Source organism: Diuraphis noxia, unplaced genomic scaffold (assembly GCF_037042655.1).
Source record: "Diuraphis noxia isolate RWA-SAM2 unplaced genomic scaffold, SU_Dnox_SAM2 contig0001, whole genome shotgun sequence".
NCBI lineage: Eukaryota > Metazoa > Arthropoda > Insecta > Hemiptera > Aphididae > Diuraphis > Diuraphis noxia.
Window position 1 is genome coordinate 106,612,399 of NW_028301711.1, and position 20,854 is coordinate 106,633,252.

At 38.1% G+C, this 20,854-nt stretch overlaps 2 protein-coding genes across 2 annotated transcripts; both read left to right on the plus strand.

Annotated features, from left to right (window-relative positions):
- Positions 1-49: 49 nt before the first annotated feature.
- Positions 50-16,851, plus strand: LOC149063214 (uncharacterized). The gene is given in 3 exon segments (XM_089217877.1): positions 50-88; positions 15,528-16,450; positions 16,453-16,851. Coding segments are annotated over 3 exon segments (1,062 nt in total). The 5' UTR covers positions 50-59; the 3' UTR covers positions 16,563-16,851.
- Positions 16,852-17,720: 869 nt separating this feature from the next.
- Positions 17,721-18,728, plus strand: LOC149063215 (uncharacterized). The gene has a single exon (XM_089216555.1). It carries the CDS (start codon positions 17,721-17,723, stop codon positions 18,384-18,386), a length of 666 nt encoding a protein of 221 aa, XP_089072681.1. The 3' UTR covers positions 18,387-18,728.
- The last annotated feature ends 2,126 nt before the right edge of the window (positions 18,729-20,854 follow it).

Sequence of the window (20,854 nt, forward strand, 5' to 3'; positions counted from 1 at the left end):
GAAAAAGAGAATCTACGTAGCAAGCAGCTAGAGCAGCCAGGACAACAACAAGAGCAACAATGGAAGCAACTCAAGCAGTGACAGTATTGTGAGTTGTAATTTAAGTTTTGGGGTACTTATTTATGTAGGAATTTTAATTATAAGGCTCTGTCACGTCTCCTTTGGATCTGTAAGGACCATCGTATAAAATTTATTGTGAAGGTGTATATATATATTATCTACTTAAAGAAATAATATGGTAGGTAATGTATAAAAGTGTAGGAAAATTTTGAGAAATATATATATGTTATCTACTTAAAGAAATAATATGGTAGGTAATGTATAAAAGTGTAGGATAATTTTGAGTACATAAAGGGTATATGTGCGGCTGCGGATTCCCCTGATGACACGTGAATGGCGCGGGATATTGCCGGCAACCTGTAAGGCCGGATAATTACAAGGTGGTGGATGGATTTGTAAGGAAAAAGACTCGGATATTATAATTTTAGTGGACTGTATTGAAACTAAAGATTATTACTAAATTTACAGATAACGGGACGGGGGGGTCCTTAAATCTAAGACTATATTAACAGAATGAATTTTACAAAACATCGATATTTTTAATAATGACATAAATACAAAATGAACATCACCGGATTTATCCCTGGTTGACCTGACGATGTCCGACGATGTAGTTCATGAATAAGCATGGAGAGCAGGCGGCGAGGGCACACACGAGACGCGAGTACAAATGGCGACGGGCCGTGGACGTCGGTGACGGCGAGTGGCGCACACACGACGATAGTACAAAACGGCGATGGGCCGTGGACGTCGGTGACGGCGAGTGGCGCACACACGACGATAGTACAAAACGGCGATGGGCCGTGGACGTCGGTGGCGGCGAATGGCGCACACACGACGTGAATACAAACGGCGATGGGCCGTGGACGTCGGTGGCGGCGAATGGCGCACACACGACGTGAATACAAACGGCGATGGGCCGTGGACGTCGGTGGCGGCGAATGGCGCACACACGACGATAGTAAACGCGACGTTTTTAATAATACGACAACGCGAGGTCGATGGCGGCGAGGGCACACATTACGACGACAGTAAACGCGACGTTTTTAATAATACGACAACGCGAGAAACAGACAAAAACGTAAAAACGAAAATTAAAAAGTAACGTTTCACATTTTAACAAAAGAAAACACGAGAGCGAACGAACGCACACACGAAAAACAAAAACGATATCTTATCATAAGATAAGAATATTGTTAAGAAGAGGCAACGCCGGGTGCACGGTAATGATCAACGGGTGAAACTACGTAAGCGCGACCGGTTCGTTGACATAAACATCGCGGGGCGGGATCACAAGTTCACCGCGACACTCGTCAAGCGCTGATATTACCGTACCCAACATTTCTCCCCCAGTTGGAAGACCCAGCAACGTCTTTCAAAAGGAAAGTAGATGGCTAGAAGCTTCGTCTCGTCCTGGTGATCAAATTAAACAAACAACAAAAAAAAAATAACCTAGATGACAACAAATTTAAATATAACAAATCGTGAAGAAAAAAGAAAGAAAAGTGAAAAGGAATAGGTTTGCGTTTCATGAGTATGTTTGGACTTAAGATGAGACGGGAAGCCGGACTAGTTTTACCACTGGGCGTTTGAGGAATCCATCCTGGGTGCGCACGGTAACGACTCGTACTATCTCGTCCTGTCCCGGATGGACCATTGTAACTCGACCCATACGCCAGTCGGAGGGTTGAAGAGCAGGAGCATCAACAAGAACCATATCTCCTATCTTCAAGTTTGTGTCTGGTTTCGACCACTTTTGACGGCCTTGTAACGTGGTGAGGTATTCGCGTGTCCATCTTTTCCAAAAAGATTGATGCAACTGTTTGATCAGTTGCCACCTCGTCAAACGGTTGATCGGTGTAGCAGTGATGTCCACCTCTGGAATGCTGAGAATTGGCTGGCCAATTATAAAATGTCCTGGTGTTAGCGCTTCAAGATCGTGTGGATCCGTTGATGCGGGTGTTAGAGGTCGAGAATTTAAGGCTCCCTCAATCCGTGTAGTTAAGGTCTGGAACTCTTCATAAGTTAGCAACTGTGTACCAATTACCCGTTTAAGGTGGAATTTCACACTTTTGATGGCGGCTTCCCACAAACCACCAAAGTGTGGTGCTGCGGGCGGGTTAAAATGCCACTTACAGGGGAACCGTGAGGAGACTAGGTTCCGGGTGCCTTCATTCTGGAACAATAACTTTAGTTGACGAGCAGCGCCCACGTAATTTGTACCATTGTCCGAGAACACGCTTTCAGGGATGCCACGGCGAGCGACAAATCGATCAAAGGCGGCAAGGAAGGCACTAGCTGTTAAATCCGACACAATATCAATGTGAACAGCCTTGGTGGCCATGCAAATAAATAGAGCAATATATACTTTGGTCGTTTTTGTGTTGCGTCTCTTGCATTCCTTCACCAGATAAGGTCCACCATAGTCCATGCCAATTTGGGAAAACACACGGTGATTTTGAACGCGAGATACCGGCAGATTACCCATGATGGGTGTTGGATGTTGGGCCCTGTATCGAGTACATGTGACGCATGAGAAAATACTGCGGCGAATCGCATCACGAGCCGAAACAATCCAAAACCTCTGTCGAATCATAGAAATAATGAGTTTGGGCCCGGCATGCAAGAATGTCAGATGGTAGTATCTTATTATTAATGCTGTCAAGTGCGATGATTTGGGCAAGAGTAACGGGTTTTTAGTCTCTTCATTTAATAGGGAGTTTTTGAGGCGACCTCCTACACGAATGAACCCCTTCGGATCCAGAAACGGAGCCAGCTGAGCCATTGTTGGTGGCGTTATAATACAATTCTCTCTCGACAATTGTCTGAGTAAATTGGGGAAATATGATTTTTGAGTCAGACGAACAGCAAACATTGTGGCTCGATTTCGTTCAGCTAACGTGAGTGAACCTGTGATACCCGATTGGTTTAGAAAGGTAGCGTAGACAAAACGAAGCGCGTACCCAAGTGACCGTTGCATATGAGACCATGTTGAAAATCGGTTCAAAACATAATCTTCAGCTAGAAATTTCTGAGCTGCGAGGGCATTGATGTTTATTGGTTTGACTTCGGGTAAGTCACCTGGTTGAATGGTAGTGAAATTCGATACAGGCCAATCAGTCTCAGGAAGATGAAGGAAAGCAGGACCGTCCCAATGTAATGATCACGCTATCAACGCAACTGGCAGTAATCCACGAGACGACGGATCGGCAGGGTTCTCACTCGTTGATATATGTGACCAAATGCAAGTAGGGATTAAGGCACGTATTTTTGCAATACGGTTGGTGACAAAAATCTTAAAGAATTTCTGATCGGTGGTGAGCCATGACAATACTATGGACGAATCGGTCCAAGCTTGCATTTTCGTGATATTGACGATGGGTGAGATTACGGAGTGAATATTTTGCATTAGCTGTGCCAACAACAATGCCGCACATAGTTCAAGACGCGGTATCGTTAGTGAAGCGTCCATGGCACTGATTTTAAGTGGCGCTACTTTGGTTTTACAGGTCAATAAATACGTTTGGATTACACCTAATGAACGAATGACACGGAGATAAACTGTTCCCGCATACCCTTTCTGTGACGCATCACAAAAACCAAGTAGCTGTACCTCCTTGTAATCGCAAACGTTTATGTGACGGACAAATTGAATTTGGTTTAGTGATGGCATCTCAGAGACATAATTGTTCCACATTGTCGCAAGTTCAGTAGGGAGTTGAGTGTCCCAATCCAATTGGTTTTGCCATAATCGCTGCATGAGGACCTTAGCGTACAGGAGCGTGGGTCCAAGAGTGCCGATTGGATCGAACAGTTTAGCAATAGCAGATAATATGCCTCGTTTAGTGGGCCTAGAGTTGTCGGTGCCTGTGTGGTAACCGAATGTGTCTGTGTGAGGGTCCCAATGGAGACCTAGAATTTTCAGAGAAGGTTCATCCTTTGGGTCGAATGAAAGGCAGTTAGCTCGGTCCTCAAGAGGCACGCTGTCTATTATTTTTTCACTGTTGCTACTCCACTTCTTGAGCACGCAACCTGCGGACTTCAGAAGACCAACGATATCTTCCTTCATGCTGAATAATTCTTCCTCTGTATTGCTGCCAACAAGTATGTCATCCACATATGTGTGGTGTTTAAGAATTCCCTTTGCAGCGGGAAATTGCGGCTCGGAGACAGCATCCAAGGCATGCAACACACGTATCGCAAGAAACGGTGCAGAATTGAGTCCGTAGGTAACTGTCAGTAATTCGAACTCTTGTACCTCATGGTCAGGCGACCGACGCCACAAAATGTGTTGATAAATGCAATCTTCATCCCGAACAGAAATCTGTCGATACATCTTGACAATATCGGCAATGAAGATGAATTTGTATAAGCGGCAAGTCAGTAGTAGTTCACCTATCTCCGTTTGCAATTTTGGTCCAATGCACAAGGAATCGTTAAGAGAAGTACCGGAGGATGATTTTGCCGAAGCGTCGAAGACCACTCGCAACTTCGATACATCACCATCACGTTTCACTACCGCATGATGAGGTATGAAATACTTTCCTGGTCGTGTCGCAATCTTCATATGGCCCAATGACACGTATTCGTCCATGAATGACCGGTAAGCATCGTATAGAGCCTGGTCTTTACTCAGTCGTTGTTCCAAATTAAATAACCGTTTGAGGGCCATCGATCGTGAGGAGCCGAGCCCATGGGACGACGACAAGTCGGAGACGGTAGTGACAGGTTGTGAACCTGTCTCGGCAAAGACGACGCCTCGGAAGGGTAATGCAACGCAAAACCTACCCGACGCGTTCCGCGATACAGTCTGCTTAAACCATTTTTCACAAAGTTCGTCCTCTGTGGTAGGGATGGATGGCGTTGCAGGCTCTTCGACGGACCAAAATCGGTGCAACAATGTATCCAGAGATGGATTTAACGTGATCGATAAGGAGTTGGATGAAGCCAAATTACCGCTTGATGAAGAATTGACCACTGTACCAACCAAAACCCAACCAAGATATGTATCTAACGCTGACGGTAAGCTATCTGAATGTATGATTTTCGAACAAGGGCGAATTAAATAAGGAAAAACATCACAACCAAGAAGCATGTCGATCCGGGCAGGTCTATCAAAGTCCGGATCCGCGAATTGGAGGTTTTGATACTGCGCACGTACGCTTAATGGTAAAGGTCTGGCTGGCATGAATGATGTAATTCGTGGAAGGACCAACACTTCCTTGCAACTGATAACTGGTTCCATGGATTGACCTGGAATGAACGAGCATTCAGTTCGACCCTTGACCGGTATGACTTGATTCTGGCCTAGGCCTGATATCTCAGTGTGACATTTTTGACGACCCAAGCCGATACGGTTGGCACACTCAGAAGTTATGGCTGATATCTGTGATCCACTGTCTAATAATACTCTCACCGAATGATAGCTACCGCAACGGTCCTGAATACGGACACACGCCGTCCCGAGTACGACAGTATTATTAGTGTAAGACGTGCCAGCAAACTGAGTTTTTGGTTCGATGGAATCGGATTGATTCGTTGTGATCACATGATTCGACGACGGACCAGGCTGAGAATGCTTGTTTTCAGATTTTAAATGCAGAAGGGTGTTGTGACGTTCACCACAAGTCTTGCAGTTATACTTTGACGTGCAGACTGACACCGAGTGCGAGGGATTCATGCATGAGAAGCAAAGTTTATTTGACGATACAAATTCACGTCGTTTGACTACCGTAAGTTTCGAAAAAGCTTGACATCGATAAATGACATGATCCTGTTTGCAATACACACAACTGCGTTGAAACTTTCGTCCTTGATTAGGCTCGGAAACGGTACCCGGCGACGTAACATTCGCGTTAGCAATAGTCAACACCGCACGAGAACTTGGGTTGTATTTGATTTTTGTTGAGTGGGTAACCAATTTTTCCGAACTTCTAATATTTTCCAATACCTTACACCGTTGTTGTACAAATTTAAGCAATACATCAAATACGGGAATGGAATCTTGTGACACGGTGCTCTCAAAAAGATTACGGGTGACGGGGTCTAACGCGCGAGAACCGATAAAAAATAACATAAATCCCGCAAGATCATTCACTCCGAGAACTTTGATAGCTGCAATGTTCTCTTGAAAAGTGCTCACAAACGCTGAAAGTGAAGAAAGGGACTCCGTACTAATTGGACGAAAGGAGAATAACTTCTCTAAATGAGCAGTAGCCAGTAAGCGCTGATTATCATAACGGTCAATTAGAGCCTCCCATGCAATGTCATAATTGGCCGCAGATAAAGGTATGGCCTCGACGACAGTAAGCGCTGAACCGGAAACACAAATCAATAAATAATGGAACTTTTCTAACTTTCAAATATTTAAGTTGTCGTGTACCAAAGAAATAAACGTGTCCCGAAATGATATCCAGTTAATTAGAATGCCGTCAAATTTTGGTAAGTCAATCTTGGGAAGTTGTATGTTTGAGCTACTGTTAATGTTGGATTCGATCGTGGAAGAGGACGTAGGTGACTCATTAAGAACGGCGTCAGCGATAGCCATAATACTATAATAAAGTTCCGACATGCTGTTTGCAATGGGCACATGAACGTTGTCATACTCTTCTTCGCGTAGGAGTTGTATGAGTATGTCAAAAATAGCATCCTGCTCAACATTAAATTGTGTACGGAGAGAACCGATGTCCTTTTTACGAGCGCGGAACAATGGAAGGACCTCACTATTCACTTCCAGCTTTTTAGCTAAATCGCAGAGAAATTGCATTTGTGACACTAACGAGTCGCGTTTTGCGATTGTACGTTTAAGCAATCGCTCCGCCCGTTCCTTTTCTGCGCTCCCCAGGGTCATTATTGTGATAAAAAGGTTGTGGAGAGGACTTATATCCGGCCCGAAGGACCAAATGTGCGGCTGCGGATTCCCCTGATGGCACGTGAATGGCGCGGGATATTGCCGGCAACCTGTAAGGCCGGATAATTACAAGGTGGTGGATGGATTTGTAAGGAAAAAGACTCGGATATTATAATTTTAGTGGACTGTATTGAAACTAAAGATTATTACTAAATTTACAGATAACGGGACGGGGGGGTCCTTAAATCTAAGACTATATTAACAGAATGAATTTTACAAAACATCGATATTTTTAATAATGACATAAATACAAAATGAACATCACCGGATTTATCCCTGGTTGACCTGACGATGTCCGACGATGTAGTTCATGAATAAGCATGGAGAGCAGGCGGCGAGGGCACACACGAGACGCGAGTACAAATGGCGACGGGCCGTGGACGTCGGTGACGGCGAGTGGCGCACACACGACGATAGTACAAAACGGCGATGGGCCGTGGACGTCGGTGACGGCGAGTGGCGCACACACGACGATAGTACAAAACGGCGATGGGCCGTGGACGTCGGTGGCGGCGAATGGCGCACACACGACGTGAATACAAACGGCGATGGGCCGTGGACGTCGGTGGCGGCGAATGGCGCACACACGACGTGAATACAAACGGCGATGGGCCGTGGACGTCGGTGGCGGCGAATGGCGCACACACGACGATAGTAAACGCGACGTTTTTAATAATACGACAACGCGAGGTCGATGGCGGCGAGGGCACACATTACGACGACAGTAAACGCGACGTTTTTAATAATACGACAACGCGAGAAACAGACAAAAACGTAAAAACGAAAATTAAAAAGTAACGTTTCACATTTTAACAAAAGAAAACACGAGAGCGAACGAACGCACACACGAAAAACAAAAACGATATCTTATCATAAGATAAGAATATTGTTAAGAAGAGGCAACGCCGGGTGCACGGTAATGATCAACGGGTGAAACGACGTAAGCGCGACCGGTTCGTTGACATAAACATCGCGGGGCGGGATCACAAGTTCACCGCGACACTCGTCAAGCGCTGATATTACCGTACCCAACAGTATATGTACCGATAAAAGTGTTATAAAGAGAATAAATGAGTATAAAGTGAATTTAAATAAATGTTATATGAGAATAATTTTGTGGTATAAATTAATATGAAATGAATATAAGTGAAAATAAATGAGAATAATTTTGAGATATAAAAGTGAATATAATATAATTGAGAAAATAATAAAGAGTATATATATAATTGGAATTACGCGCGTAATGTCATATAATGCAATGTCATATAATAGATTGAATTGAAATAAAGAGATATTGAGTTAAAAAAATAATTGAGAGTTTATTAAATGGTAGTTAAACCATAATTTTTGTAATTTTGAGAAATATTGATATAAATGGATAATTGAGTTTTAAAAAGAAGAAATAAATAAGTGAATAAATATTTGAAATAAATGTGCGCACATACATATATAAGTTGAATTAAAAGAGAAATACTAAAGAGTAAAATTGAATAAAGTGTAATTGAGAAAAGATATATAATAGAGTAGCTTAGGGGCCCTAGAATAAGCATTATATTAAATGAATTAGTGAGAAATAAATCGTAGTGAATATTGGAGTATTGGGTAATAAATATTATAGTTACTTTTAGTAAGTAATTAAATTAAGAATTTCAAAATAAATATTTTGAACAGTTACAGAATTAATAATAAATAGTGGATATTAAATAAATAGTGATAGAATAGTTAGCGACATTAGAATACAATTTAGGTATTTAAATTTTAGGTACATAAAATAAATAAATAATTTTATTTAAATAATTTTACTAAATGAATAAAATATACATTGATGAATAAAAATTTGGGAGATACGTCAGAGAATCCGACAGGGAATTTAACGGAAATAAATAACGATAGTACTGCGGACATAGGCGTACAGGTAGGAGAGGAAAGCGATGCTAGCGTAGTAGCTGCCGAAACAAATATAGTAAAAATCGAAGAGTTAATCGATTTGAATAAAACAATTGAATACCCGAGTCCACAATATTCTGACCAAGATAGGTATTTAAGAACAGCTAAGGGAATAGCTTGGGTAGATTTAATTGAAACACCGAGTAGTTTACCTAGAAGAGGAGGAACTCGATCTGATCCGGGGGTAGTACACACGGAATTAGTCGCAGAAAAACGAACTAGAAAAGTTAGTAACGCTACACTAGAAATGGAATTCGATAAAGCTACGTCCCTTATACCGATATGTACGGGCGCGAATAATGTCGCGGAATTTATTAATACGTGTGATATTGTTGTAAAAGCAGTAGATAAGGATAAATTAGACTTGTTAGTTAAAGTAATAAATTCGAAGTTAGCCGGAAATGCTTTAGAAGCATGTAAATACCGCGAGACTAGTACATGGAATAGTATAAAGTCAATTTTAAAGGGAGCTTTTGAACATAAGTCATCTGAGAGGACACTGACTTTAGGGTTACACTTTGCGCGTATGAAAGAAAACGAGTGCGTCGCGGAGTACGCGAGTCGAATCGAAAAAATCTATTATAAATTATGTACAATTGCAACAGAGAAATTAAATGAAGCCGAAGCCAAAATCTATAAAAGTCAACTTAAAAATCAGGCATTAATAATTTTTGTTAACGGGTTACCGAAACATTTAAATCTTGCACTAAAAGCTAGGGATCCAAAATCTTTAGAGGATGCTATGCAGGTAGCGAAAGACGAAGAAACCGAATATAACGCTAATTTAGATGTAGAAAAATTACGGAAAAACTTGGAAAGACAAGATTTAAACGGGGGAAATGTACTTGAAAATAAGTTTAGGAAACAAGGAAATGATAATAATAGTAACAAACAAAATTTTAATCGCGGAAATAATAGATACAATAATTATAGCAACGGGTATAACGATTCTAATAGGCGAACTAATAATAACGTATATAATCATACATTCGATAAAAATTTTAATCGGAACGGATATAATAACGGAAGACAAAACCAGAGCAATTTTAATCAGCGTAATAATAATCAAAGCAGGATATCACCAAATAACGCAGGATGTTATATCTGTGGCGGCACAAATCATTTCGCACGAGACTGTAGGCAGGCAGGTCAAAATCTGAGACAAAACATTAATATGAATAGACAACAAATTCCAAATTTCAATCCGCGTAGAAACAACAATAGTAATAATAACGTAGTGGAACCGCTGAGTTGCACCTATTGCAATAAAAGAGGACACGAAATTTCGAGTTGTTACACAAAACAGCGAAACGATAGGAATAACGCAAATTCGTCGGGAAACGCTCAGATGCCAACCTCGAGTGGGGTGAGATTGGTACATCAAATAATCGATTCAGAACCCTCACAGAGCGATGCTTACGCATTTCAACAGCTATAATTCAAAATCATATAATGTTACAATCACCTAGTTTTAATACAGAAAACGTTCAATTACTATTAGACACGGGTAGCGATTTAAATTTAATAAAAATAAATAAATTAGCTAATAACACGATAATAAATGAAAATGAAAAAATTTATCTAAAAGGCATAAACGAAAAAATAGTTCCTACAATTGGACGTACAATAATTACATTAATAATAGATAAAAACGAATTTAAAACTGACTTTTTTGTAGTAGATAAACAGTTTCCGGTCGATAAGGACGGAATATTAGGACAGAAATTACGCTATAATCGATGTCGCGAATAGTACATTAACAATAAAAGATAAAAATGACTTTAACGAAAATAAAATATGTTTCACATTAAAACCGCGAACGGAAACGGTGGTTTGCATACCGATTGCAGATCCAGATATGGAAAATAAAAATATTTTAATAAATAAACAACAATTATCAGAGGATGTGTATTGCGCAAATATATATAATACGGTTAAAAATGGCAAGATTACAGTTAGTGTATTAAATATATCAGAAGTAGCACAGGAAGTGAAATTAGCGCAGATTAATAAAATATCATATGAATATGACGTGGATACAGATAATCACGAAATAAAAAATATAGTTCATGATAATGCACGCGTAGATAAAATAAAAAGTCTTATTAGGAGTGACCATTTAAATACAGAAGAACGCGAAACGATAATAAAAATTTGTGGGCAATATGCCGACATATTTTATTTAGAGAACGATTATTTAACTATGACAACAGCGGCAGAACACGTAATTAAATTACCTGTTGACCAAGCCCCAGTTCATCGAAAACCATATAGGCTACCGCATGCGCAGTTACCTATAATTGAGGCAGAACTTGCGAAAATGGAAGAAAACGATATCATAGAACGGAGTATGAGTCCGTTTAACGCACCACTCTTATTAGTGAAAAAGAAGGCAGACGCGTCAGGGAAGGAAAAGTTTCGAGTAGTTATAGATTTCAGGGCATTAAATAATGTTACCTTAAACGAATTCCACCCTTTACCGAATATCACAGAGATTCTAGACCAACTAGGTCAATGTCAGCTTTTCACTCTACTCGACCTTCGAGCGGGATACCATCAGGTACCTTTAGCAAAAGATTCTAGAGAGCTTACGGCCTTTTCAACAGGTCAAGGTCATTACCATTTCAAGCGATTAGTAATGGGATTGGCGTCAGCACCCAGTACGTTCGCACGTATGATGGCAAACGTTTTATCAGGACTAATTGGAGTAAAGTGTTTAGTTTATTTAGATGACATAATAATATACGCGAAAAACTTAAGTGACCATAACAATAAATTAATTAGCGTATTCGAAAGATTACGTATACATAATCTAAAAATAGAACCAGACAAATGTGAATTTCTAAAACGAGAATGCCTGTTCCTAGGACATATAATTTCGGAACATGGAATTAAACCAGACCCAAAGAAAGTTACTGCAGTTCTAGATTTTCCAATACCAAAGAATGTAAAACAAATAAAAAGTTTTCTAGGACTTAGTGGATATTACCGGAAGTTTATAGAAAATTATAGTTCGATAGCTAGACCGATGACTAGGTTGTTAAAGAAAGATGTAAAGTTCGATTGGGACGATGATTGTCAACAAGCGTTTGATAAATTAAAGACATTACTTTGTTCAGAACCAATTTTGCAATACCCAGATTTTACGAAAGAATTTATACTTACGACCGACGCGAGTGGGAAAGCGCTAGGAGCAATATTATCACAAGGAAAGATAGGGAGCGATCTACCTATCTCATACGCGTCTAGGACGTTGAGTCAGTCGGAAGCGAATTATTCAACAACGGAATTAGAATGTTTAGCAATTATATTTGGGGTTAAACATTTCAGACCATATCTCTACGGTAGAAAGTTCACAATTCTTACAGATCATCGACCATTATCCTGGTTGTTTAACTTAAAAGATCCTTTATCTAAATTAGCAAGGTGGAGAATCGAATTGGAACAATATACATATGAAATTAGGTATAAACAAGGTGTACAAAACGCGAATGTAGACGCGTTAAGTCGGATGTATAATATTAAAGAAATAAAAGATGAAAGTTACGCGAACTTTCTTGAAAAATCGGAAACTATGATAATAACCAATAGAAACGTGAAAGAGGTACACGGTGAACTAATAGAGTCACCAAATGAATACAATATAGTGTCAGAAATAGAAAGGTATTATAATTTTAGGTCAGGAATAAATTACGAACTAAAACAAAGATTCGGAAAGGATAAAACACTAAAATCGAATAAGGATATCGGGGGCGTTGTAAAATTTAAAACGGACGATAGATATATAATATTTTTGATAACGAAAAGTAAACAAAAGCAATTAGCGACGTATGAAAATATGTATCTGGCATTATTGAATTTAAAATATTTCTGCGAAAAGCATTCATTAACTAAGTTAGCTATGAACCAGTTAGGGCGGAAAGACGGTTTAGATTGGGCAAAAGTTCGATCTATGATACGATATGTATTTCGTAACACAAACATCGAGATAATAATCTGTACTAAATTAGAATACAGTAAGGAAGAAAAATTAGTTATTTTTAAACAATTTCACGATTCTTTACTAGGAGGTCACGCAGGAATACATAGAACATATAAAAAAATTAAACGGCAATTTAACTGGCCAAATTTAAAACAGGAGGTAAAAGATTACATAAAAGGTTGTGCTTCATGTCAGGCGAATAAAACTACTAACAAACATCATAGAAGCCCCATGGTAATCACTACGACAAGTTCTAAACCATTCGAAAAATTATTTATGGACATTGTAGGAACATTAATAGAAACTGAGTCAGGTTTCAAGTACATACTTACTTTTCAAGACGATTTGACAAAATATTCGTTGGGAGTCCCGTTACATGACCACACGGCGAATACGGTAGCGAAAGAATTTGTTACTAAGTTCGTATGCATGCATGGAATACCTCAAACGATTTTAACAGATCAGGGCACTGATTTTCTTAGCAAAATCTTTTCCGAAGTATGTAAATTACTAAAGATTAACAAAATAAATACAAGTCCTTATCATCCACAAACCAACGGTAGTTTAGAAAGGTCACATAGAACTTTAGCCGAATATCTAAGACATTACGTAGATAAAGATTTAAATAATTGGGATCAGTTACTGCCTTACGCACTATTCGTATATAACTCAACAGAACACACCGCAACTAATTACCAACCGTATGCGTTGTTATATGGAAGAGATTTAGATATACCAGTAAAATTAAAATGTAATCCAGAACCTAGGTATAATTATGACGATTATGTATTCGATCTAAAACAGAAAATACAAGAGTCGCATAAAATCACGAGAGAAAGGTTAATACAAAAAAAAATAAAATCTAAAAATCATTATGATAAAATGGTTCACAGTGAGGACTTAAGGATAAAAGATTTAATATTACTTAAAGATAAAACCCAAAAGAATAAACTAAGCGCGTTATGGAAAGGACCATATGAAATTCTAGAAGTCCTAGATAGTGAAAACGTGGTAATAGCGCGAGGTAGACAGCGGGTCACCGTGCATAAGAACGATGTAAAGAAATATTATGAGACCATGGTATAAAGTAAATAAAAAAAAAAAATAATAGATAATTAACTATTGTATAAAGAAAAAGTAATAGACGTAAGTAATAATAGAGTAGTACGCAATTAGCGAGATTAGATATAGATATAAGTAGAAAATAAGTGAAGAAATGGAATAATAATAAAAAGAAGATATTTGCATAAGTAAATAGGTATAAACCCAAAATAGTAATAAGAAAATGTACTATTATAGATTAATGATCGTAATGGCAGCCCACGGGGACTAAGACATTCCGGACGAGTCAAGTGTGCAAACTAAAATATATTATAAATACACGGCGGGTAACGTAGTTATCAAAAATGTGACGGAAACTCAACATAATGATATATTAATACCTTATATGTATGGACGGAGGTGTAACTTAAACAAGTTGCGAATTAAGTGTACTACGTCAAGTGGCGATGACATGGAAGTAGGAGTAAGAGATCACCCAAGAATGATGGTGCTAGAAAGGAAGTGTGTATTGGTTATAATGAGTTTAGATGGTAAAGAGGATACGACCGTTATTGCTAATAACCTTTACTTAATGCACCACATATTGGATTTGGAACCGGTAATGGAAATACAGACTACAGAAGCAACAGAAGTGGCACAAGGGGGAACGGAAGTGAAGAAGAGATCACTACCTGATAGTCTGAACTCTACCACCGCTACGAATAATATGAATGAAACAGCAAGGACAGAATCAATCATCAATTCGACATTATCAATAGCTGAAGCAACGAGACCAGTTAATGGAACGAGTTTGGTTAAGCAAGACAACGCGACGACCACTACTATGACGACACGAACGGATAATGCCACTAAACTTACGACCGATAATCCACCCACAACTAGAGTAAAGAGGGGGACCACGCAATATACGCCAAGCTTTATGATCAAGGTACCACAAAGAACCACGGACGCTGGACAGAACAGTCACAAGCATACTAAATTTTACGACGCATCTGATGATGAAATAATTAATAAATTGAATACGGACGACAACGGTATCAATAACACGAATAGTATATTCGAAACTGTGTATACAGAGAAAGAAAAGAGCGATAAAAAGGCAAAAACTAACGGGAATATAAATCTTTTAAACTACATGGTCTATGTTTTAACAGGATCATTGTTAATGACGACTATATTATTAGCACTTTTTATTAAATGTAATTATAGATGTGTACATAAAAGTAGGTACAGATATATGGTACCAACACTAAGTGAAGGTCAGGAAATGAGACAAACAGAATGCTGAATAAAATATGAAAGTAACACGAAAGATAGTATAATATAAGAAATAAACTATAAGTTAATCACGTAGATAAATAAATTAATAAAGGAAGTAGAATTAGTAAATATTGATAGAGATGTACAATAGGTACGCTATAGGAAGTAATTGATTAAGTAGAAAAAAAAAAGTAATAAAGTAAATAAACAAATAAATAATAATGGCGGGAATATAAAAATTAATTAAGTTACTAAATATAAGGTATATGTATACTAACATGTACTAATAAGTATATTATTACGTAGGTTAACACTAGTGACAATGAGTCAAGGACAACTTCCGTATACCATCGAAGAATTTAAAAATCAAACAACAATGTTTTGCGAAAATCGAGGGGTAGTTAGAATCGAAGGGGCTATGTGGGAGTTCGTAACATATGTACCATTAGAAAATTACGATGCTAGGCATGATAAACTATATAATGAAATTATGTCAATGACCAGCCATTGCAAGGATAAGCTGATGGAATATGAAATCTGTTCACGGTTTGATAATATATTGAAAACGATGTTCCAAGAAATCTCTATACAACGAGAGCAAATGTATGAATCTATAGGCAGATATGTGTCCGATAGCAAAGGAGAGTCGACTACGAAAGGTCATAGGACTAAGCGAGGTTTAGTAAACTTTATAGGATCGGCTATGAAAACGTTATTCGGAGTATGCGATGACGACTGTACGAAGGAAACAACCGAACACATAGGTCAGATAGAACATAGTAATGAGAATATGATCCATATACTTAAAAATCAAACGACAGTAGTAAAATCAGCCATAATAGGTGTAAGTACGGCTGCCGTCGAAATAAATAAATTATATGGGGAGTTGGAAGAAAAACAAGGGATGTTATATAAAAAGATTAGCGAATTAGCAAACAATACACACACACTAGAAACTCTGATTCTCACGAATAGAATACACAGTATTTTCACGGCATTACTAACACAATACGCATACGAAACCACCACGATCAGTGCGATTATAAACGCAGCTAGAACGGGGGTACTTCATCCGTCGCTTATAACGCCACGGGAACTTGCAAAACATCTAACTGAAATTAAGTTAGTTTTACCACTCAATTTTAATTTACCAATGGGTACAAAACCGAGCGAGATATATGAACTAAGCAAAATTACTAAAATGGCAGTTTTTTATAGCGGTAATCAAATAGTTTTTCTAATTAGAATACCTTTGATCACGGAAATAGAATTAACATTATACAGGATTTTACCTATACCACACCCGATAGAAACACAATTAAACGGAAATATAGATTATAAACACAGTATCATTCTAAAACCAGAATTCCAATACATCGGTATTACTAGAAATCGTAGGCAATACACCACGTTTACGGAAACGCAATTACTTCAATGTAAGGAAACCGAAGTTTTTACAATTTGTCCAGAATTTCAACCTATTCAACATGAGTCGGAAAACCAACCATGTGAAATAACGTTATTTAAAAATCCGGATACTCTACCAAGCTCATGCGAGGCAGGTATTATCATATTATCTAAAAATATATTTCATAAATTAAAATATGCAAATGCATGGATCTATACAACTAGTGGGGAAACTTTAACAATAAAATGCCAAGGAAATAGAGAACCATATATAGTAAAGCTAAAACATCAGGGGTTAATCAAACTAAATCAAGACTGTAGGGCATATGACGAAGATATCATATTGAATCCAACGAGAGATATTAAATCTAAATACTACGTTAACTTTATACCACGAGTAGGGGAAGGGAAGTTAGTAGCAACGCTTCCTAGGCAAATTAAAAACTTGAATCTACCTAATATAAAGACCAGACATGATTCACATAAATTAGATAACGTAAACGATTTAACACATTCTTTAGACGACGTACAAAGTATGATCGATGACGAAATATTTAGGCAATCAGGACATGTGACCGATAATGAAAATAATAATTACTTGATATATATAATAATAGGATTGATGACCTTTGCGACAATACTATTGTTATTTATATATATAACGTATAAGTGTAGATTAAACACTTGGGAACCGATTAAACCACGATATAATATAACCCCACACCCTATACCAGCAAGTCGAAGTACATTTTATGTTGATACACCGATAATTGCGGAAGAAAGACCTAAAAGTCCACTACTGGGGGATACAACGGACAGATTGTCCTTATCTCCACCAAGAATAAAAGATTAAATTACTGTAAGGGAAATGTAAAATAATTAATATTAGAAAGTAATAAAATTAAAAAAAAAAAAAATATAAAAATAACAATTAAGTATAATTCGTAAATATATAAGATATAAGAAGATATAAGTATAATATAATAAAGTATAGTATAAAATAGGGGGTAAAAATAGATTTAAAACTATACATATTAAAAATAATGACCTATTAAATTAATCAACAGAAAAGAAACACACAAGCTTGTCATCATGGATTTTAAATTTTCAATGATAAATAAGACTGATATGGTTCTGATATCCGGGGCCATATCCAATAGTTTGGACAGATACAAAATAAGGAAATTGGAGGGAAGACCGTTAGTACTACCAACCAACACGGAGGTCAGACCTATATTGGACCGAGAGGTTGTGGTAGTAAGAAAAGAAATTAAACGTATTTTTAGATGTAAAGAAGTGTTGAGAGATACTTGTTTAGGACAGTTAGAGTTAAGTTTAAACACAGAATTAAATAATTTAGATAAGGAATATATAGAGGAATATTTAGCACATGGAGATAAAATTAATATAATCGTACTATGGAACGGACATTCGGATGTAAGAGTATTACATAAATTAAAAATAAACCAGGTTCCGATTCTTAACATTACTTGTTACGACACGAGGTTCGACCAAAATTTCAGCATAAGGTTAGAAAAACTAGCAAATAAAGAGATAATATTCGAAACCGATATCGGAAAGTTCGATAAAATAGGGAGATTGCTGAACCTCCAAGAAACGCATGATGCAGTTTGTAAAAAGACACATAATATAACACATGCCCACGATCCTCGGACGGATGTACAATTTACAAAATGTATATTTGACCACGTGATAAGAAAAATGGGGTATGATAATTTAATTAAACATTTTAGATAACTATAGGTAGAGAATAGAAAACTATGGATGGACCGCGACGACTTGAGACCTATGCAAAAGAGTCGTAACGGATATGTCCATAGGTTGGAATAGATAAAGAACACCGGAAAAACCGGATAGTACCTATAAACTAGAATATATATATATACACTTAGAACGTATAGAATGTATGGTTAAGGGAATTAAATTAAAGGGATAAGTTAGTTAGAGGAACTTTATTAATATTGTTATAAAAAAAAAAAATGAAAAAAAAAAAAAATGTAAACTATGGTTATGGGAAAATATTATTATAGGACAATTATGTTAATCAAATAAATAAACAATTAATGGAATATACATGTACTACTAACACAATCTTTATTATTATATAAGTACAAACAAAAAAAAAAAAATATATATTATTAATATAACTATTAACCAAAAATATATCATATTATATAAAACATTATTATTATTGTAATCTAATTATTGTAAATGCGATAAGCATATAGATATATTTATACATTATAATCATTGCATGTAAAATTACGAAATTGTAAGAACTTGTAAAACATATATCATTTGAATTTTTACACAAGCTAAAGCTTGAAAATGTAAAAATGTAAAGTAACTGTTACAGATATTATTTAAAGATTTCTGTCTTGAGGACAGAAACCTTTTTTTTAGGGGGGAGGTGCTATGTACTGACGTCCCGCTGAGACATCTAAACACGCATATACACATAGATATGTATAAGTGACCCTGGGGCGTATGATTTCGCCAACCAATTATATTGTGTAGGACCTCAATAGTATGGGTAATTAAAATAATTGCACTGCGGCGATCGCACCGACGGACGCGACAGAGGCGCCGACGGCAGCCGATGACGACATGTTACGGTGACGACGGTGAACACTGTTGCAGGCGGGGAGGTCGGGGATCAGTTATTGCATAACATAGTGGTAATCGCGGGCGCGCTATTATATTAATGGGACGGTCACTGGCCGACAGGTATGCTGATATCCTAGGTATTGGGTATACCCTGTGGTTTAATAATAATAATAAGGCCTGAAATTCTGTGACGTTACAACGGGAGGCTTTCATTTGGGCGAATGACCCAAATAACATGTTGTTTGGGCGAATTTATACATATCATTTGGGCGAAATTTTCAAGGACCCCTAATTTATCTAATACATAGTTTGGGCGAGCTATAAATATATATTTATATAGACTAATAGGTTTTCCTTCCCATTTTTAGGACTCTTAGGGCCAGTTGTAACGTCTCTGATTAAAGTTAACTGGAGTTTAATCGGCCGAATTTGCATGGTTAAATATCTGTTATCAGCTGATTAAGCGTAATCTAACTGGCATGGTTAAAAATCTATTATATTATCATATATATATATATATATAATATTTATTATATTAATTAAATTTTAATTAATAAATGTCACAATTCAGTATGTGATTATAGATTTATAGACATGTGCAAAAAATGAAAACCCACACGTCTTAGTACAATCTGTTAGATTAGCAAACACTTAAGGCTACCGAGCCTCATACTCGGGGGTCGCGGCCATCGCGTCGGCAGCGAGCGCTGCCCGTTGAGGGCCTACCGTTAGCCCGCGGTACACGGCTCAAATCTCGGGAGGACCACAGCTGAGGCACAACGCCGACGAAGCTCGGCCCACCCATCTCACCATTGATGTGCTTTCCTAACGGGAGCGAGAATGGTACTTCGGGATGTGGGGGAGCCCCGCGGCGTTGAGCGATTGACGCCGTGCCCTCACACGGCGTTCGCGTGGCGGCTACGGTCGTTGCGCGGTCGACGGCGGTTTGGTTTCGGAGTGGTTGTAGCGGGAGCTACTATGTGGTTAAAAGACCGACGCTTGGTCTAGGGGAAGGCTGCCGAGTGAGTATTCTCCTTAGCACCCACCCAGCTTACCGGTGGAGCTATATGCACCGGAGGTTGCCCGTGACCAAAAACGGGAAGCGATGAGGATAGCTCGCGACTCGACCAGGGTGGCGAAGGGCACGTGCACGCCTCAGCTAATGGTACGGGCGCACTCTCTCCCGACTTCGGTGGGAACGGGTTTGCGCCCGGTGCTCGTGCTAGTTTATACTTAATACTTTATAGTAGTTGGTAGCAGGGTTGGGCAGTATCAAAGATACATGTATCAAAGATAAAATTGTATCTTGTATCTTGTATTTTAAAGTATCACGTATCATGTATAATGATACATTTTATACCAGTCTCTTGTATCTTTTTTGCCAAAAGATTGTGAGATTTCATGATTTTTTAAGTCACAAAAACCACCCACGAGCAAAGGGGAACACTTTCCTCGTGACCTGTGAGCCGCACCGCAGTGGCGAATGAACGGCAAAGATTTATTTAGAAGGGGGAAAACAAACAAAAAAATTTATATTAATAAAATAATAGGCGTAAAGTCTTAGGATAACTATGGGGATATATTTTACATGGTTGTAA